Source organism: Schistocerca nitens, chromosome 7 (assembly GCF_023898315.1).
Source record: "Schistocerca nitens isolate TAMUIC-IGC-003100 chromosome 7, iqSchNite1.1, whole genome shotgun sequence".
Classification (NCBI taxonomy): domain Eukaryota; kingdom Metazoa; phylum Arthropoda; class Insecta; order Orthoptera; family Acrididae; genus Schistocerca; species Schistocerca nitens.
In genome coordinates, this window is record NC_064620.1 from 364,651,826 (window position 1) to 364,671,190 (window position 19,365).

Genomic DNA, 19,365 nt, shown 5'->3' on the forward strand with positions numbered 1-19,365 from the left:
TGTTAACTGTGATTTGTATTTTATTGGTTAATGTTTTGTTAATACTGAAGTTGTGTTAAACATAGCTGAGGGTGGAGGGGAAGGGTGGAGCCAAGGAATTATTAATGAAATAAATTAAAAATATTTACGAAAAATATGTTATCTCTGTACTGTTCCATGCATGTATATGGATATAATAATTAATTCCCTATAAGGATTAAGTAAAGTAATTTTCGAGAGCCCATCCAGCATCTGAGTGGGGGTGGAAGACATTATTTTCATGGGAGGGTAAAAATAATGAAGCACAATTTAATACAAAAAAAACTTCAAACTGTTGAAAGCAGATAGTATAGTTCATATAAGTTTTGTACATACTGTTTTATTGTCAGCCAGGTAACATGCAGATATCTTCTACAGTCACATTTTTAATAGTTTCTGATATTGATTGTTACACCCTTCGTCATCTGTTTCGGTATAGGGTCAGCAAGGTTATTAACAGATTTTGGCATGGTTAATTTAAGGGGCGGTAAGATACCCTTCCTGTTGTTATCGCGGTATCCCCTGGGATGGGATATGTGTACTCCAACTGTTTGCTTGTAGTGTTATCCATGTGAAAACGAGCGAAAATTTTTTAAATGTTTGCGTATCGAGTATCAGCCTGGTATTCAGATAGTGGGATGTGGGAAACCACCTAAAAACTACATCTAGCGCACCTACCGTCGTCCTTAATCCGCAAGCCAGATACGATACGGGGTCGTCGTGCCTCCCCGTCCCGGAAACGGCGCTTTAGCGTGCACTGCTATCCGGCCGGGTACATTGGCTGATGACAAGGGAAATAAAATCGGGAATTGAAGATACAGCGCTACTGGAAGCATTAACAACCTAGATCCATTTTCAGTTTCAGGGAGAACAGTGGCGAATGGCGAAATAGCTCTAAGATTTAATGATAAATAGTTGTGGATTCCCTTGCTAATTGTTTGTATCCATTATTTCTTGTTCTTCAGACTGGTGGTGAATTGATACACGTCTGCTTGTGTAGAGGGATTCGATTCGGTTTGCAGAGGTCTTTTTGTGACGATGGAGCGATGCGGGCAGCTACTCCCTGTTGTCCATCATTGGACACGGCCTTTCTTACCATGTCTTCTGACTGGTTTTATGCGGGCTGTCACGAATTCGCACATCTCGGAGGAGCACTTCCACCCAACGTCATCAATTATTTGTTGGATATATTCCAATATGTCTTCCTCTTCGGTTTTCATCCTCTAATGTTCCCAGAAGCTTTGAGCTCTTCCCGCATGTCCTGTCATTCTGACTTTTTTCTCGTCAGTGTTTTCCACATGTTCCTCTCTTCACCGATTCTACGGAGAACCTCCTCATTTCTTGTCGTATCAGTAAACCTGATTTTCAGTATCTTTGTATAGCACTGTATCTTAAACGCTGGTGTTCACTTTTCCCCGGTTTTCCCGCGGTCCATAATTCACTACAAGTTTAACAACCTCCTTTGTTACGCACAATTGGATGACCATTAATTGTAATACATGTTCATTGGGTAAAAAATATTGGCCGGGTGTAGTGGTAGTTTTAAAGAAAAAAAAACACTCATCATGTTTTTTGAGGATCTCCTTCAATCCGTGGCTTGAATTTCTTCTGTCTACAACCTGATAGGTTGAGGTGTTCCTTGAATAACGTAGACGATTAACTGATTCGTATGTAATTTCCATACTTAATAGTCCTAGATGCCTTGCTGCCATTCCATTTGTACGCAACTCGAATTTACAGTTTGTCCAGTAGCTGAGCACAGCAGAAAAATCTTTACACTCCTCCTCCTTTCCTTCCCGCCAGAAAAAGAAAAACACACTCGCACCCTGTTAACATCGTTCCAAAGTACATCAGTAAAGATATAATCATACTGAGCTCCCAGCGTACAATCTCGTAAATTTCGTCCTCCAATTAAAGTCGACGGTTTATATTAGTAGAGGTATTTCGGTCAGGAATGGCCTCTTTGCATTGGCCCAGACCTCGCCCAATAGGTAAATAGCATGAACTCCTGTCCACGCTCTCGTATACAGAAATACACCCTTAGCCATATCTTCGAGTTTCTTCCCGTGGTAAAATTTGGAAGTTTGTGGTAAGAGCCTGTGAGACCAAACTGCTGAGGTCATCGGTCCCGAAGCTTACACACTGTTTAATCTAACGCAAGGATAACACGCACACTCATGCCCGAGGGAGGACTGGAGCTTCCAACGGGGGATTCCACGCTAACCGTGACAAGGCGCCGAAGACCGCGCGGCTTTCCCGCGGTCTCTGAAGGTCATTTAGCTGGTGAGAAGTATCCGGATACTACTATGTAATGCGGAAGCGACCACCAGACGTCACGAGAAGCAGTCCCGTCGTCATACCGGGTGATCAAAAAGTCAGTATAAACTTGAAAACTTAATAAACCACGGAATAATGTAGATAGGTAAATATTGACAAACATGCTTGGAATGACATGGGGTTTTGTTAGAGTCAAAAAAACAACAAAGTTCACAAAATGTCCGACAGATGGCGCTGGACAATCGTGTATAAAATGAGCTGTAATGAGAGAGAGAATCAGATGCGTCAGCAGTCGCAGCATGTTGACGTTACCTGAAAAGGCACTTTTAGTGAGGCTGTATTATCAGAATGGGAAATGTGCTAGTTCAGCGTTACGATCCTATCGCCATAGGAAGGGGATTCGAACGGGTAAAGGTCCGTTGACAAATGCAGCTGTGGGGAGAATGATTTCGAAATTCGAAGCCACGGGTTGTTTAGACGATAGACCCCGTGGTGGCCGACCGAGCACAAGGCGTAATGCTGCTGAGACAGTTCAGGAAGAAATGCTGCTGAGACAGTTCAGGAAGAAATGGAGACTGTAGCGGGTTCGTCTACGCACGGGGAAGTCAGCGCTCGTGCAGTCGCACGTCGCACCGGCATTCCACACTGTTTGGTTGGCACTTAAATGTACCTTCCGATGCTACCCGTACAACATCAATCGGCATCATGAACTGATACCTGGCGATTTAGCGAAGCGGAGGGCATTTGCGGTGTGGGCGTTTCAAAAGATGGCGGAAAATGACGATTGGTTGAGTAACGTGTTGTGGACCGACGAAGCTCATTTCACGCCCCGAGGGTCTGTCAACGCCCACAACTGCAGAATTTGGGCTACCGAAAATCCTAGAACTGTCGTGGAAACTCCATTGCACGACGAGAAAGTCACGGTATGGGTTGGATTTACCACATCTATCGGGCCTTTTTTCTTCGAGGAAATGCGTGACGGGTGAGAGGTACGCCGATATGTTACAGAATCGCATCATCCCCAGCCTGGCTGATAAACACCTGCTGGAACGTACGATGTTTATGCAGGATGGCGCTCCACCCCATATTGCTAGACGCGTGAAAGATCTCTTGCGCGCGTCGTTTGGTGATGATCGTGTGCTCAGCCGCCACTTTCGTCATGCTTGGCCTCCCAGGTCCACAGACCTCAGTCCATACGATTATTGGCTTTGGGGTTACCTGAAGTCGCAAGTGTATCGTGATCGACCGACATCTATAGGGATGCTGAAAGACAACATCCGACGCCAACGCCTCACCATAACTCCGGACATGCTTTACAGTGCTGTTCACAACATTATTCCTCGACAACAGCTATTGTTGAGGACTGATGGTGGACATAATGAGCATTTCCTGTGAAGAACATCATCTTTGCTTTGTCTTACTTTGTTATGCTAATTATTGCTATTCTGATCAGATGAAGCGCCATCTGTTGGTCGTTTTTTGAACTTGTTTTTTGTGTTCCAATGAAACCCCATGTCATGCCAAGCATGTGTGTCAGTTTGTACCTCTCTATGTACATTATTCCGTGATTTATTCAGTTTTCAAATTTATACTGACGTTTTGATCAACCGGTAAAATGAGGTAGGGAGTATCTGTTGGCAATAGAGAGGCAGCAATAGCAGAATGGGTCACTCAGAAGAGCTCTGTGACGTAAAAGGTGGACCAGTCATTGGATGTCATGTGAAAAATGATCCATCAGTGATATATCAGCTCTTCTAAAGCTGCCTCGGCTGTTGACGATGTGACTGTGAAGTGGCGAAAGGACAACAACAGCGAAACCAAGGTCAGGCAGACCTAATATACTGACGAAGAGGAACCGTCGAGCGTTGCGGAGATTAGCTGTAAAAAATCACATGAAATCAGCGGATCACTCCTCAATTCTAAAGTGCTACCAGCAGTCCAGGTAGTACAATGAATGTGCATAGGGTGTGAAAAAGAAAGGGCTACAGTGGTTGATCAGCCCCTCAGAAGCCACACATTTCTATAGTCATTGTTGAGCGACGCTTGAGGTGGTGTAAAGAGCGATGCTACTGTAAACGAGTAATCTGGAGTGATGAATGATGAATCACTTTTCAGGCAATGTGTGTATTTCTGAACGAAAGTCATTACCGTAGTCACAGGAACACTTTCTTTTTTATCCCATCCATTTTGAATCACCCTGTATGTAGTGGCTTACATTTTTAATTGTTTTCATTCTGTGTTTCAATGCATTCGTCAATCTGTTTCCAGGTTGTGCCCTGTTCATATCCTACTATTCATTCTGCTGCACCCTATAGAAGAGCCTTTTTGATTGCTTTGTTCCGCTGGTAACACGCAGCGGAAGGAGACCAAGTCCAGAAGCAGCCGCCTGGGTTTATCTCAGTGTTGTTCGGGAAGGTCGTCGACTGGACTGTCCGGAAGCAGCAGGACTATGTCGTCGCTGTCGGGAAAAAGTGGGTCAGGTTGTAGAGCCTTATCTCATGCGCTAGCTATTTCCAGCACCCATCGTCACTTCCCACAGTGTCCATTGGCTGTATCAGCTTCTCTTAGGTAATTAGGCACTGTAGCGCCTAAAAAACTTCAAATAGACGCTTTACTATTTTGTTTAATTTTCGTGGCAAATCCTCACAACACATGGGTCGGGACTGAACGAAGAAGTCATTCGTCTTAAATCGTTAAGAAATGAGAATTACTGACCTACATAACGCGGAAATGTGTGATATATTTTCGTACCTCATTTTTACTGTGCACTGTTTATAGTGAAACAATAATAAAAGCTATATTTTGTTTTTCGTCGAATTTTTATGTTCACAAATTGCTACGCCTTCTGAACTTTTCATGCCAGTTAAGACCATAGTAGCGTGGTCTTTTCTGAATGTACTTCTGACCAAAAAGCGATTCTGGTAGCTGGATTCCAAGGTTTTTGTTAATTGTGCGTTTTGCGCTCTTGTGGTGATATTTCCACAGGAACTTTCACCTCCTAACACATATGTCTTTCTATATAACTGTGAAAAATACCAGTTTTCATAGATTTAGCTTTAAAAATTTTTCACAGAAGAAATATTTTCGTAAAAATTTTCATAGGGGTTGAATTTCCAGAAACATCAAACACGTATTTTTTATTTATAACAGGCAGCCAAATACAAATTTTCGTAGACAGCTTTCAACTGCGAAGCGTAAACGGTTTTAGGCGAAAACAATAGCCATCTTAGAGCTTTGGACAGGCTTTCCCATAGAGACGTTTACAAAATCGCGTTTTTAGACAGCGAAGCAGGTGCCCCCAGCCCACAGAAACTGTTCAGGAGCAGGAGATAAAGAGACTGAGAATGAGATAGAGGGGCAGGGGGTGGTGGTCTCCGAGTGGGAAAGAGGATATGGACAGATGGACAGAGGGGCTGGCGCAGATGGACATAGGGAGTCGGTAGGAGAGACGAACAGAGAGGGGTAGGGGGAGTAGCGGATGGAGAGAAAGACTGACAGGAGGAGATAGACAGAGCGTTAGAGTGGCGGAGGTGTACAGAGAAAGGGGGGAGAAGGAGATACACAGAGAAGTGGCGGAGGAGATGGACAAACAGAGAAGGGGTGAAGGAGATAGGCTAATGGAATACACACACACACACACACACACACACACACACACACACACACACACACACACCTGGGCAACTTCAGGTATTCAGCTAGTAAAGGAAAAAAGCGTCTAGTTGTGGCGATAATACTGCGACAAAAGGCGTTCTGGGTTCTCCGTTTGAACAGGTGCAATTCATTTTCAATTGTGTGGCGGACCGAGCGAGGTGACGCAGTGGTTAGCACACTGGGCTTGCATTCGGGAGAACGACGTTTCACATCCGCGTACGGCCATCCAGATTTAGGTGAAATCGTTCCATGCAAATTCTTAGTTGGTTGTTTTGAAAGTGCACTGCCGATTTCCTTCCAGACCCTTGAAACATTCGGAGCTGTCTCTAATGACCTTTTATGTCGGCGGGACGCTAATTCCTAATTTTCCTTCCTTCGAGAGTATGGCACTGTTTCTCCTACAGCTCAAAGCGTTCGACGAGGACGCCAGTAGTTCAAGGCACTGGTTTTTTATGTAAAGGGAAATCAACAGACGTAGAGCGCATTCAGCCGAGTGTTGTCCGTAGTCCACAGAAGTCAACTTGCCGTGCCAGCCGAGAGTTAACCATTCCTCATGAGTTTGGCGTGTTTTACCGAGACGTTTGTGTTTCATGGCAAATATGATTCAGTTGCTCAAGCGCATCATGATAGAGATAAACAACAAAATCTACAGTTTTGTGGATTCAGCCTGGGAGCGGAGAACTAATGGTTGTATGATCATACGTGTAGAGATCGGATGGCTCTCTTCTGTATATAAAATCTTTGTACTCCTACTCGAAAGTTACAGTTTAACCCAAGCTTCTTCATTCCTGTAGATGTCGTCTTGTGATAATGAATGTACCTTGGAGCGTCCTGTATATCAGTTCAGCGTGTCACAAGTGCAAATTTGTACAGTGCGAGTAGGCCTTATGTTCGTACCTATTTGGTCCTCTGCTGCCCTCACTATTTCATCTCTAAAAGCTACCCATTTGTTTCCTTTCCCCTGTTTCAGTCAGTCGTTGCCTAATGCTGCCTGTGAAACTCAGCAACCTCTACTTCTTTCAACTAATCCAGGTCCCACCTCCTTAATTTCCTACCTTTTTGCAAATTTCTTTAATTTTGATCTATAGTTCATAACCAATAAGTTGTCGACAGAATCCACATCTACCCCTGGATATGTCTTAAGTTTAAAATCTGAAATCTTTCGATGTTTCCATGTTTCTTCAGCGTATATAGCCTTTTACGATTCTTAAACCAATTGTTAGCGAAGATTAAATTATGCTCTGTGCAAAATTCTACCAGGAGGTTCCTTTTTCATTCCTTGCAGGTATGGTTCCATAAAAGAAACGTCTGACTGCCTTCCATTTTCCCTTTGTTTGTAATTACCACTGGGTCTTGCTTTCCTTCTTTTCGGTCCCTTAAAGTGGAATAGCTAATGTTTAATAGCATTTATCCACAGATTAGCCCGTTGTCTTACGCCCTTTGTGGACAACACACATGTTTGCTTCAGTTATGTTTTAATGGAAAGCTTAGTAATTGGAATCTCGACAAATCGAAGAACTTCTTTGTGTTCTGATGTACTTGCTAAATCGAAGCAATTGTTATGACCTCTGCCGGAAACTGTCAATAGTAACTCGAAATGAGCTGCTATGTAACAATTGGTAATTCGAATTGTTTTCTCATTTGCTCAGATAATTATTTCGTCATTGAACTCTTCACGAGACTCATTTGTTATCACAGCAATACATAACTTACTACAGTAAATAACTTGCTATAAAAATTAATTCAAATAAAGCACAAGTGTTTGACTTTCACAGAAAAGAAGCAGATTATTGAGGCTGCGGAATGTGGAGAGGAAAAGAATTGAGGATGTAGCGAAACCTTTCTGGATTTCGTCATCCACACTGTCGACAATCGTGAAAGTAAAAAATAAAATAGCTGAAAAAGTGCCACAAGGAGGAAGCAAGCGGATCCAGCGAGATGAGTTCCCTCATCTTGAATGTTTATCGAAATACGATATCGCAGTGCCTGTGCTATTCCAAATTACGATGCAAAATTCCTTTGGACATGCATGTTTGTCCGAAGGAACAGGCACTGTGACGACTACACCCATTATGAAACACAAGAAAAGTATTCACAGTGGCGAATATGGATAACCATCAGTTGTACAGGCTGTTTATAAATGAATATGGGGGTTTTAACGCTTTGTAATATTTATTATATTAAACTTTACAGTTATAAATGATATGTCAAATGAAAGACCAACTCAAACAGTTGTACCAAGAACCTTATAAATGTTCGATGTGAGCACCATTTGTCACATGGGACACATCAAGCGCTGGATAGGCCGCATGGGGCCCAATGACAGGGGTTGCTTTGCATGGCCTCCACGTTCACCCGACCTAACGCCATGCGATTTTTTACTTTGGGGCTTCATCAAGCGTCGTGTGTACGTGCCTCCGCTACCAGCAGACCTCCGTGAATCAAGAAACCGGATTGAAGCAGCTGTTGCTACAATCACCGAAGACACACTTTTCAACGTTTGGGAAGAACTCGGCTATAAACTTGATGTGTGCCGTGTGACAAATGTTGCTCACATTGGACGTTTATAAGGTTCTTGGTAAAACTGTTTGAGTTGCTCTTTCATTTGACATATCATTTATAACAATAAGTTTAATGTAATAAATATTATAAAGGGTTAAAACCCCAATATTCATTTATAAATACCCTGTATATTGGAACGACGGCAATGAAAATTTGTGACGGACCAGGACTCGAACACGGATTTCCGTCTTAAGGGACGTTCATTACTTGTGTGAGGCGATTTTGTGGAGTTTTTTTTCGACACTCTTCCCCCTGGTGAGATGTGAAATTTTGTTCGTCCCCCCGGCCCCTCCAGTCTCACGTGAGATTTTTGAAAATGCGTGTTGTTAGTGTAAATACGTTAATCTGTGCTCGACTGATTTGGATTTATTTTAAAAAACATAATTTACATCAGTATTGTTATTTAAGACTAGAGGCTCGGGTGGCGGCTAAACAATCGAGGGGCTACTATGCTAGTTTTGTGGCCTTCGCATAGCACCGATAAGTATTATTGTGTTGGATTTAGCCATATTTTAGTGGAGAAACATATTTTACTTAAATTGACCAAGTTTTCTCGCTATTTTCCATTGTTTCTCCGTGGAAAAAATTACATTATATTTGCCGAGATCCCCTCTCCGCCACCAGAGACTGGTAGAGATTCGGCTCAGCCCCCGCTCCCCACCCCCGCTAAGCGCCTCACGTAATTAAGGGACGCCCGCGTATTGCGAGCGGTAGCCTTACAAATTGGCTATCCGTGCAGGACTCAAGGCCAGACCCAAACTTCCATATTGTCGTCAACCATATGTCTACAACCTGTGCTCGTACATCCATTACGTATATTCGTGTACAGAGGAGACATTTTGTTTGCAAGTCGCTTGACCGGTGTCGGAGGATTAGCACGATATTGTAGTGGCTGTTATTCCGAATTACGATGCGAAGTTCCTTCGGACATGCGAATACATGCAAGCGGCTTTCAAGTAAAATGCCCCCCCCCCCTTTCCCCTGTACAAGAATATACGTGATGGTCGTACAAGTACAGGTTGTAGAAGCGTGGTTGGAGACATGTGGTAGTTTGGGTCTGATCGTAAGTCGTGTTCGGATAGCAAAATGGTAAGGTGAGCGCTCGCAATAATCCCGGTCCGACACAACTTTTCATTGTATTTATCCATTATAGAGTTGATGGTTGTCCATTTTTGCAATTGCGAATACATTTCTTCTGTTTATCGAAATGGCTTTAGTCAGTGTGGAGGTCAAAAACTATCTGTCGGAAGTTGTGTTTAAAAAAAGGCTATGTCATTCGCTGTGAATTTCGACATGAAGGACTCACCTGTAGTGAGTTGGGGATCGATAACTGTAAAAAAAAAAGAGGACACAGTCTCGTTTTTAAGAAGATTTTTGGGGAAAAAGGGATTGCTGATAAGTAAAAGAATATGTACAAAAACGAACTATCTTTTACTAGTTGTCACTTTCTTCTTCCTTTTTAAAGAAATACGAATGTTATTGAAACTATAGTACCATTTTCCTTACTTTTACTCATTTTATGTCGACATTTTGATGATTCCATCTTGATTAGTCGGACTTGAGTTAAGTGGAACTCCCAGTTGTTCGAACCTTGTGTACCATGAGCTTCAAGGTATCGAGAGTCGATTGTAATGAGATTGACAGAGTTACCTACCCAGAATCAATCTTTCACTTTGCAGCTGGGTGTGCGCTATTGTTTTGTGCTTTCTTCCGTGAGGGGTAGTCCAGCAGAATAAGAGTGCACAGCAGAGCTCCTGTGAAGTTTGGAAAGTAGCCGACGGATACTGGTAAAAATGCGGCTGTGAGAGCTCAGTCCGTAAGAACATTGCCCGCGAAAGGTAGATTTCTTGTTCAAGTGCCAGACCAGCACAAATTTGTTGTGAAAAGTCGCAGTTAGTGATAGCCTTAAATTTTTTGATTCAGTTTAACAGAAAAATTGAAACATTTATCTAATCTGGCAGAAGAATTCATTAAAAACGAAAGTTGGACATAAAGGACACCCTCTCTCACCCCGCACTGTTCGTATTACTAGGGTTAAGGCGGCCCGAATCAAGTATTCGTGCGCTTCGAGTAATAATGCTCGTATGCATGTAGCAACCAACAGCCGAACCCAAAAACATCAACTAATTCAGGTTAAGAGCTTCTTTAGAGAGTAGTTCTCTTACTCAGTAACAAACAAAAATACTTACAGAGACAATAGGATTTAAAGGTGAGCGTAATTTCAGTTGACGTTACTGAACTCCATGCCGAGCTAAGCAAAGCTGTCCGTTCACGTTAGAGGCAGGGTGATAATTAGCGCAGCCGCTGCGGTGTCCGAGGATGTGAGAGGTCGGAAATATTGTTTGTTCTCCAGTACTGACAATTCATGAGCGTACGCGACTCTTATCGATCATTTGCTGTGGCACAAACTTCAGGTGGAAGTAACATGGATTCATGAGTGTGCATCACAGAGACGGTCATCTTCAAATGCGGCACATATTTCTAGCAAGGAATCTAACGCAGTGGTTAGAAGAAAAATGATATTCAGAACATTTACAGCACATTTTTGATCGTGTCTCAAATTATATAATGCATTTAGATATAACCCCAATTGCTGTTATTAATGAATTAATCCTCTCACACAGATAGAACAGCAATACTTCGTCAGACAGTTACAGTATCACAAGTTTGGAGTTGACGAGGTTTGCAGCAATCTGAAACAGAGAACAGTCGACTCGACGTGTTCCGAATGGTGCCGACTTTTAACGATCAGTACTTCCAGTCAGCGGCTAACTTATCGCACGTACTTACTACAGCTAGTCTCTTGGGGGATCGTAACACACTATTTTGTGTAGGTTTCCTATTAATAACAACATCGGTACGTAAGTGGCCGGAGATGTCGCCCCACAGTGTGAGCATTGGCTCCTGAGCGAAAAGGTTGGCGACACCTGGGTTAAGGAAACGGGATTGCTGATAACGCAACAGAAACCGCCAGCAGTGTCAGTTTGAGGATGGCCGCTGGCAACTAGTTACTGCATTGTGAAATGCCCAGTGATTGTGCCGTATAAGACGTACATAGATTTATTTACTAATTAATTATCACACAGTGTGTGGAAGTTGTGCGTATAATCATCAGAGCTTTATCGAGGCGATCCTGCTCTCCTGACAGAACTGCCATAGTTGGCCTCCCCCCCCCCCCCCCCATCTACCCTTTTACTCTATCTATCTTTCAGCAATTTTTCTACGCAGATTTAGCAATTTTTATAATTTTTTAAGTAGGTTTAAGGAAATGAAGCATTATTGAAAAATAGTCTTAAATTAACTATACTGATGAAAAATGTCGCACGTGACAAATGAACTGTATTAGAATAGCAACTAAATTAAAAACTGTACACATTTTAAAAAGGATTGAAAATAAAACAAAATCTATGCTCTACTGTTGTGCATTTTACTTCCATGCTGTGTCCAAATTAAAACCATTATCTCTATTTATTAAATTATTAGCTAATCTAATCTCTATAGCTTCCTTGAAGACAGAATACCAAACGGAAGAGGTGGATGTTAAAATCTTCACATCACTGTAATTCATGGAATGCCCTGTATCAATACAATGTTCGGCCACAGCTGACTTGTCTGGCTCTGATAAGCGTGTGTACCTTCGATACTCCACACATCTCTCATGAACGGTGCGAGATGTTTGACCTATGTGTGACTTCTCACAATTTCCTCAAGGAATCTGATACACATCCGCTTTACGAAGCTGTAAATCGTCCTTTACCGAGCCAAGTAAAGCTGCAATCTTCGTGGGTGGACGGAAGATCACCTTAACACAGTTTTTCTCAAGAATACGACCTACCTTAGAGGAAAGAGCAGCCACATAGGGCAAAAACGCATTCGATCTGAAAAAATTACTATCTTCTTTCCCATCACAAGCCTGCATTCTAGGTTTTACATTGAATGTTCTACGAGTTTGTTCCGGAGAAAATCCATTCGCTTTAAAAATGTTCTTGAGGTATATGAGCCCTTTTTGCAAATTGTCTTGATCGGATATCCAGTGCGCCCTGTGCACGAAGGTCTTAAGGAAACCTATGGTCTGTGAAGGGCGATGGCAGCTACTGGCAATGTAATCTATGCTCTACTGTTTATGGTAGCTACTGCATATTGGTGTAAGTACGATGTATAATAAGGAAGAGATATTATTTGCTCCTCGTAAACTGTTAACAGTGTATAAACAATGCATACGAAATAATAAACGATTGTAATTAATAATTAAGAAAATACCTCCATCTAGGAATTGTATTTTTATTATAATCTTATATTGCGTTTCCTTGCTTTGACCGAAGGAAATGCATTCATTATGTGATTGACCACTACCAATGACAGAGCGTATGTTTGTTACACGAGTGTGCTGCTTAGCTGAACAGAGTATAGCTGTCCATAGAGACGACTATCAAAACTCGTAATATTTTTCGAGTACAGAAGGCTTATACTCCATTTTTTTTTATTTACACAGCATATCGAACCCGTCGAAACTTTGGAGCAGCAAAAGTATTGCCTGTGTGGTCAGTAATGTTCATATCCCCTTCACCCTTTTCGCTTTGATCGTCACATATCGCCTAAGTCCTCAGTCGGATGAAAACAAGGAACATCAGAAGCCTTCGACTTAATATCGCCGAATTTTGAATTCCGACAACAGCATGATGAAGCAGCAGCAAGAACTCCAATGTTGAATATGAGCGAGCTGTTTAGGCGGCAGTTGTGTGTACCAGGCGCACCCATGCCACGTAAACCGTGTTAGTGACAGACGTCTGTTCCGTAGTAATCGTTTTTTTTAATGATGCTATTTAGAATAAATGACGCTGTAGAAAACACAGTGACAACAGCGTGCGTGCACTGTTGCGGGTCGAGGGAAAAAGGCTTCTTCTCTTAGGCAGCAGATAGGAACACAAGGGGTGGAAGAACTCACGTGCCCTTGCCGGTTAATTCTTAAACCGTCTTTCCTTCTTGTTTTTGTTTTTTTTCCAGTGAGTTTTTGCGCCTCGTCTGTTCCTTGGCGGCGTCCTTTGGCACGGCCCTGCTAATCGCAGTCATCAGATTTATGATTATTGGGTTAGTTTATACGTTTGTAGTGTTTATCGAATAGTTTAATAAACACAGCAGATACACATGACAGAGACTTTAGTCATCTATAGCATATTCTCCTTCACTATTTACAACCGTCTGCCAACGCCGGGATAAGTTTTCGATTCCGCGAATGTAGAAATCACTTGGTTTTGAGGCGAAAAACTCGTCATGTTCAGAGCGCATTATCATCCGGAAGGAAGTTCCATGAAGATTGTTATATAGAGAGCGTAAAGGGTGAAAAACTGATGATGCAAGATCAGGTGAATAAGGTGCGTCGGAATGATTCCCAACCCAGCGCTTGTATAGTGTTTTTGTCAGACTCGCAGTATGCAGGTGGAAGTTATAGTGGAGTAAGATAACTTCACGCGTTCTCCCTGCTCGTTGTCCTTGAATTGCGTCTGCAAGGCGTCTCTGTTGTTGACAATGAATGTCAGCTGTAGTCGTTACTCCTCGACGAAGCAATTCGTAGTATACCACACAGTCGCTGTTCCACCAGATGCATAACATTACCTTTTTTGGATGCGCGCAGCTCTTTGTACGGGAAGTTGCTGCTTTGTTTGCCCCCTACCATTCCTTTCTTTCCTTTATATTACCATAATGACAGCATCTCTCGCCACCAGTAATGATACGGGGTAGGAATAGTCAATTTTGTTCACGAGCCAATTGACGAAGAGCAAGCGGAGATGCGCGTATGACCCCCCTTTAATTTTTGGCTTAGCGGTATCCATACACTAGATTTGTTTGAACCTTAACCGTTGCGTGCGAAAGTCGCACGATGGTGGAACGATCACAGTTCATCACATTTGCCAGTTCTCGAGGACACTGGCGGGGATCATTGTCGATTAATGCGTTCGAATCATTTTCATCAAACCCCAAAAGTGTTCCTGAACGTGGAGATTCACTAATGTCAGAAACCTCTTTAAAACGAGAAAACCATTTTCGTGCCGTGATGTGTCCGACGGCATCATCCCCAGACACGGCGCAAATGTTTCTGGCTGCCTCCGCTGCTGTCGCTTCTCTGTTGGTTGACTCATACAGAAGAATATGTCTGAAATGTCCCGATTTCTCCAGTCGGCATTTCGTAGTCTAGCGTCGACAGCTCCACTCTCTATCTCGAAATGACAAAATGACAATGTGTAAACTCAAATAGTAACAGTGAATTACAAATAAAAAATGACAATCCTTAACACTCCTGACCATTAAAATTGCTACACCAAGAAGAAATGCAGATGATAAACGGGTATTCATTGGACAAATATATTATACTAGAACTGACATGTGATTACATTTTCACGCAATTTGGGTGCATAGATCCTCAGAAATCAGTACCCAGAACAATCACCTCTGGCCGTAATAACGGCCTTGATACGCCTGGGCACTGAGTCAAACAGAGCTTGGATGGCGTGTACAGGTACAGCTGCCCATGCAGCTTCAACACGATACCACAGTTCATCAAGAGTAGTGACTAGCGTGTTGTGACGAGCCAGTTGCTCGGCCACCATTGACCGGACGTTTTCAATTGGTGAGAGATCTGGAGAATGTGCTGGCCAGGGCAGCAGTCGAACATTTTCTGTATCCAGAAAGGCCCGTACAGGACCTGCAACATGCGGCCGTGCATTATCCTGCTGAAATGTGGAGTTTCGCAGGGATCGAATGAAGGGTAGAGCCACGGGTCGTAACACATCTGAAATGTAACGTCCACTGTTCAAAGTGCCGTCAGTGCGAACAAGAGGTAACCGAGACGTGTAACCAGTGACACCCCATACCATCACGCCGGGTGATATGCCAGTATGGCGATGACGAATACACGCTTCCAATGTGCGTTCACCGCGATGTCGCCAAACACGGATGCGACCATCATGATGCTGTAAACAGAACCTGGATTAATCCGAAAAAATGACGTTTTGCCATTCGTGCACCCAGGTTCGTCGTTGAGTACAGCATCACAGGCGCTCCTGTCTGTGATGCAGCGTCAAGGGTAACCGCAGTAATGGTCTCCAAGCTCGTAGTCCATGCTGCTGCAAACGTCGTCGAACTGTTCGCGCAGATGGTTGTTGTCTTGCAAACGTCCCCATTTGTTGACTCAGGGATCGAGACATGGCTTCACGATCCGTTACAGCCATGCGGATAAGATGCCTGTTTTCTCGACTGCTAGTGATACGAGGCCGTTGGGATCCAGCACGGCGTTCCGTATTACCCTCCTGAACCCACCGATTCCATATTGTGCTAACGGTCATTGGATCTTGTCCAACGCGAGCAGCAATGTCGCGATACGATAAACCGCAATCGCGATAGGCTACAATCCGACCTTTATCAAAGTCGGAAACGTGATAGTATGCATTTCTCCTCCTTACACGAGGCATCACAACAACGTTTCACCAGGCAACGCCGGTGAACTGCTGTTTGTGTATGAGAAATCGGTTGGAAACTTTCCTCATGTCAGCACGTTGTAGGTGTCGCCACCGGTGCCAACCTTGTGTGAATGCTCTGAAAAGCTAATCATTTGCATATTACAGCATCTTCTTCCTGTCGGTTAAATTTCATGTCTGTAGCACGTCATCTTCGTGGTGTAGCAGTTTTAATGGCCAGTAGTGTAAACCCTTAGCAACCGGAATACCAGCATGCAAAACAAAAACGCTACGAACTTGTCTACCAGCTTAATATTTGAGAACTCTGCGAAGCACACTGCCTCTGAGCGCTAGGCATGGATAAGGAAGGGCGTGAAGCGCGACATCGAGTTCACTTCACTCGACAGCGTGTTGAGGCTGCAGGCCGTAGCTTTACTCTTACCCTAGGGGTGGAACGGGCGACAGTGTTGGCAGGTCAGGGATGAGCGCCAGACCGACTGCTGGACACAGTCCAAGGGCAGTCCCGCGTCTTCCTCAACGGGGGGCACGTTTTCGCAGTGGTGGCAGCTACAAGTAGCGCACCGGCAGCTGTTGTCTGCAATGCCGACATTCATCTGCGGATAATGAAATTGCAGCGCGAACGAATCAGATTGTCCAGGAATCCCGAGAGAGACACTAAGGCCGTCAGATTTCGGGCTTGGCTTGCCCGGTCGTCAAGAAACGTACTCCTCCGGGCAGTGGAGAGCGACGTTCGGTCTTCCCTAAAGTCCCTTGTACACGAGCGCCTTTTTTGTTCCAAACGACCACTCTCGGCAAGTCAGTCCCGTGCAGCGCCCCTGGCGTTTTGTTCCTGTACTCGCCATCGTCTGTTACGAGTCGACGTTTTCGTTTACAAGTCAGCAACAAAATTGCATGTTTCGTGAGGGCTTGTGCTGTGTAGTTTGGCACATGAACCGTGAAAGTAACGACGTAGGGGACCACTCTTTTTGCAAACAAATTGGAATACACTCACACATGGTATGAAAAGAAATGGTAATAGGGGTCATTAATGGGCAGAGCAGTTCGTACCTTGAATGAGATTTTCACTCTGCAGCGGAGTGTGCGCTGATATGAAACTTCCTGGCAGATTAAAACTGTGTGCCAAACCGAGACTCGAACTCGGGACCTTTGCCTTTCGCGGGCAAGTGCTCTACCAAGCACGACTCACACCCCGTCCTCACAGCTTTACTTCTGCCAGTCGTTTCTCTATTACTTATTAAAAATTTCCGTTTTATACTTTAAACAAGTTCGCAGGAGAGCTTCTGTAAAGTTTGGAAGGTAGGAGGCGAGCTACTGGCAGAAGTAAAGCTGTGAGGACGGGGCGTGATTCGTGCTTGGTAGAGCACTTGCCCACGAAAGGCAAAGGTTCCGAGTTCGAGTCTCGGTCCGGCACACAGTTTTAATCTGCCAGGAAATTTCAATTTGTACCTTGTTTTCTTTCGTCAGGGGAAAGCGTGGGTGGTTCAAAACATCCTAACCAAATGAATCCAAGAGCGCCTTGGTGGCTAAGGCTATTTGCGGACGGACTGTCTATTGCAGCAAGCGTACTTCTCTCGTCAGCATTCCCCTCCTTTTGTTTTAAAGCTCCTTTTGAGTTTATGTTTAAGGGGCCCACGATATTGTCATTCACTGACGGTCTCCCTTTGAGGCAGAAATTCGACCAAAATGATGCCTAAATTGGGGTTTTGAACGTTTTGCCAGATGGGGAGTTGATGTGATGGTACTGTGACGACAGTCTTCTTGTTCCATGCGGTTAATGAGCCACCCACGTCTCATCTTCAGTCACAATAGAGCTCAGAAAATCCTCTCATTCCAGTCCAAGTAGCTCAAGAAACTCGCTGGCGGTGTTGACCAGATGTTTGTTGTGCTGTTCTGTCAGATGTTTTGGGACCCATCTGCGCACAGTTTCCGGTATCACAGCGGTTGTATTAGTATTTCACATAAGAGAATTTGGTCATTCGGCGGTCTTCACTAACAGTGTCCTCGATTTTTTGCACCAACTGTACACCACATGGATATACTCGTTCTGATTCACGAAAAAATTTTGGTAGGTGTTTTTCCTTCCGCGAGTAGGAAGCGAATCGCAGCACGTCGCTCTTACTCGACGGGATTTCTTACCATCTCTCCCGCAGCTCGACACTACAACATGATTTTCCGTACTGCCGTGTTCCTGCGATGCTCTCTGTGGTCAGGGGATCCCCCTTAACCACTCAGTGTTGCCACCCTCAGAAAACAAAAACAAAAAAAACTACTTTCTGAACATACCTCACAACACAGAGAAATCAGATAACCTGTCATTTTTTATGCGGTGTATTTTGCTCGCTTCTGACTGTTAAGGAATACTTCAGTTCTTCTTACCTTCTGGACACTTTTGTAGTTCACGAATGTACACTTGTAAATGTGTATTGTAGTTGCAAAGCGAGTGGTCACGCAATGTGTATCAACCATCCGCTTGCCGTAAGGTTAGCCGCTTCGGCTTGTGGCAGCCTTCCTAAGGTTGCGAAGTCATTTGTGAAGAAGCCGTGTGTCTACGCACTTTTTGACTCGTGCGGTGTTACGTAAGCATTCGCCCGCGCCGGCGTCCTTGCGGTGCAGGTCAACGCTCAGACGGGCGGATGCCACGCAACAGTTGCTGGTTGTTCCACGTCGGCCTTCTCATCTCCGGTTCTTTTGCTCTTGGTAAGTGCCTCTGGTAGGATTGTTTTCTGAGAGATACCGAATTTGTAAGCTAGCACTTGCATTTAAGAAGCAACAGAGAATTGTAGCGTCGTGTGAAATTAGTTTGATCCTGCAGCGTCCATTGCGCGTCCTCGAAGGTAGGGCGTTACTGTGTACTAGAGGGAGTAAATCCTCTCTAGCTGTCCCTTCATAATCAGTGTCTCGAAGAAGAAGAAGAAGAAGAAGAAGAAGAAGAAGAAGAAGAGAAGAAAAAAAAAAGATAAATGGAGAAAGGGGGTCACGTAGCGCTATGAACAACAGTGGTTAGCATTGCGACCTAGGTATTTTTGCGATACAGAATAAGTTACGCCGACTTATGTATGTATTTAATTTGTAATTTGAATTGTTTTAGTAGAGCTTTACAAGAAACAAGTAATACGTCTTCCAATATTTAAGTAATATAAATAAAGTCGTTTCTCTATTACTTATTAAAAATTTCCGTTTTATACTTTAGGCAATTTTAGTTTTAACATACGTTTCATCTGTCGCTGCTTCTGACTCCATTCATGTTCCGTCAGAAGTGCCGCCACTACCCATGAATTAATATATGCTTGTCCACATACGAAGATGTTTTCAGCTGCAATTTGCGTGAAAACGCCATGTGACGATGTGGCTACTTAGATGTACTTTAATAACTTTCAGATGT

The 19,365-nt window shown here is 43.7% G+C and overlaps 2 protein-coding genes across 4 annotated transcripts in view; both read left to right on the plus strand.

Annotated features, from left to right (window-relative positions):
- LOC126195284 (kelch domain-containing protein 3) overlaps positions 1–5,073 on the plus strand; it is a 169,310-nt gene extending 164,237 nt beyond the window's left edge. The window contains exon 9 of the mRNA XM_049933831.1: positions 4,564–5,073. Coding sequence (XP_049789788.1) covers positions 4,564–4,624 — 61 coding nt within the window. The 3' untranslated portion in view covers positions 4,625–5,073. The remainder of the gene's footprint in view (positions 1–4,563) is intronic.
- LOC126195282 (proton-coupled amino acid transporter-like protein pathetic) overlaps positions 1–19,365 on the plus strand; it is a 269,764-nt gene that overhangs the window by 4,449 nt on the left and 245,950 nt on the right. The window lies entirely within an intron of this gene.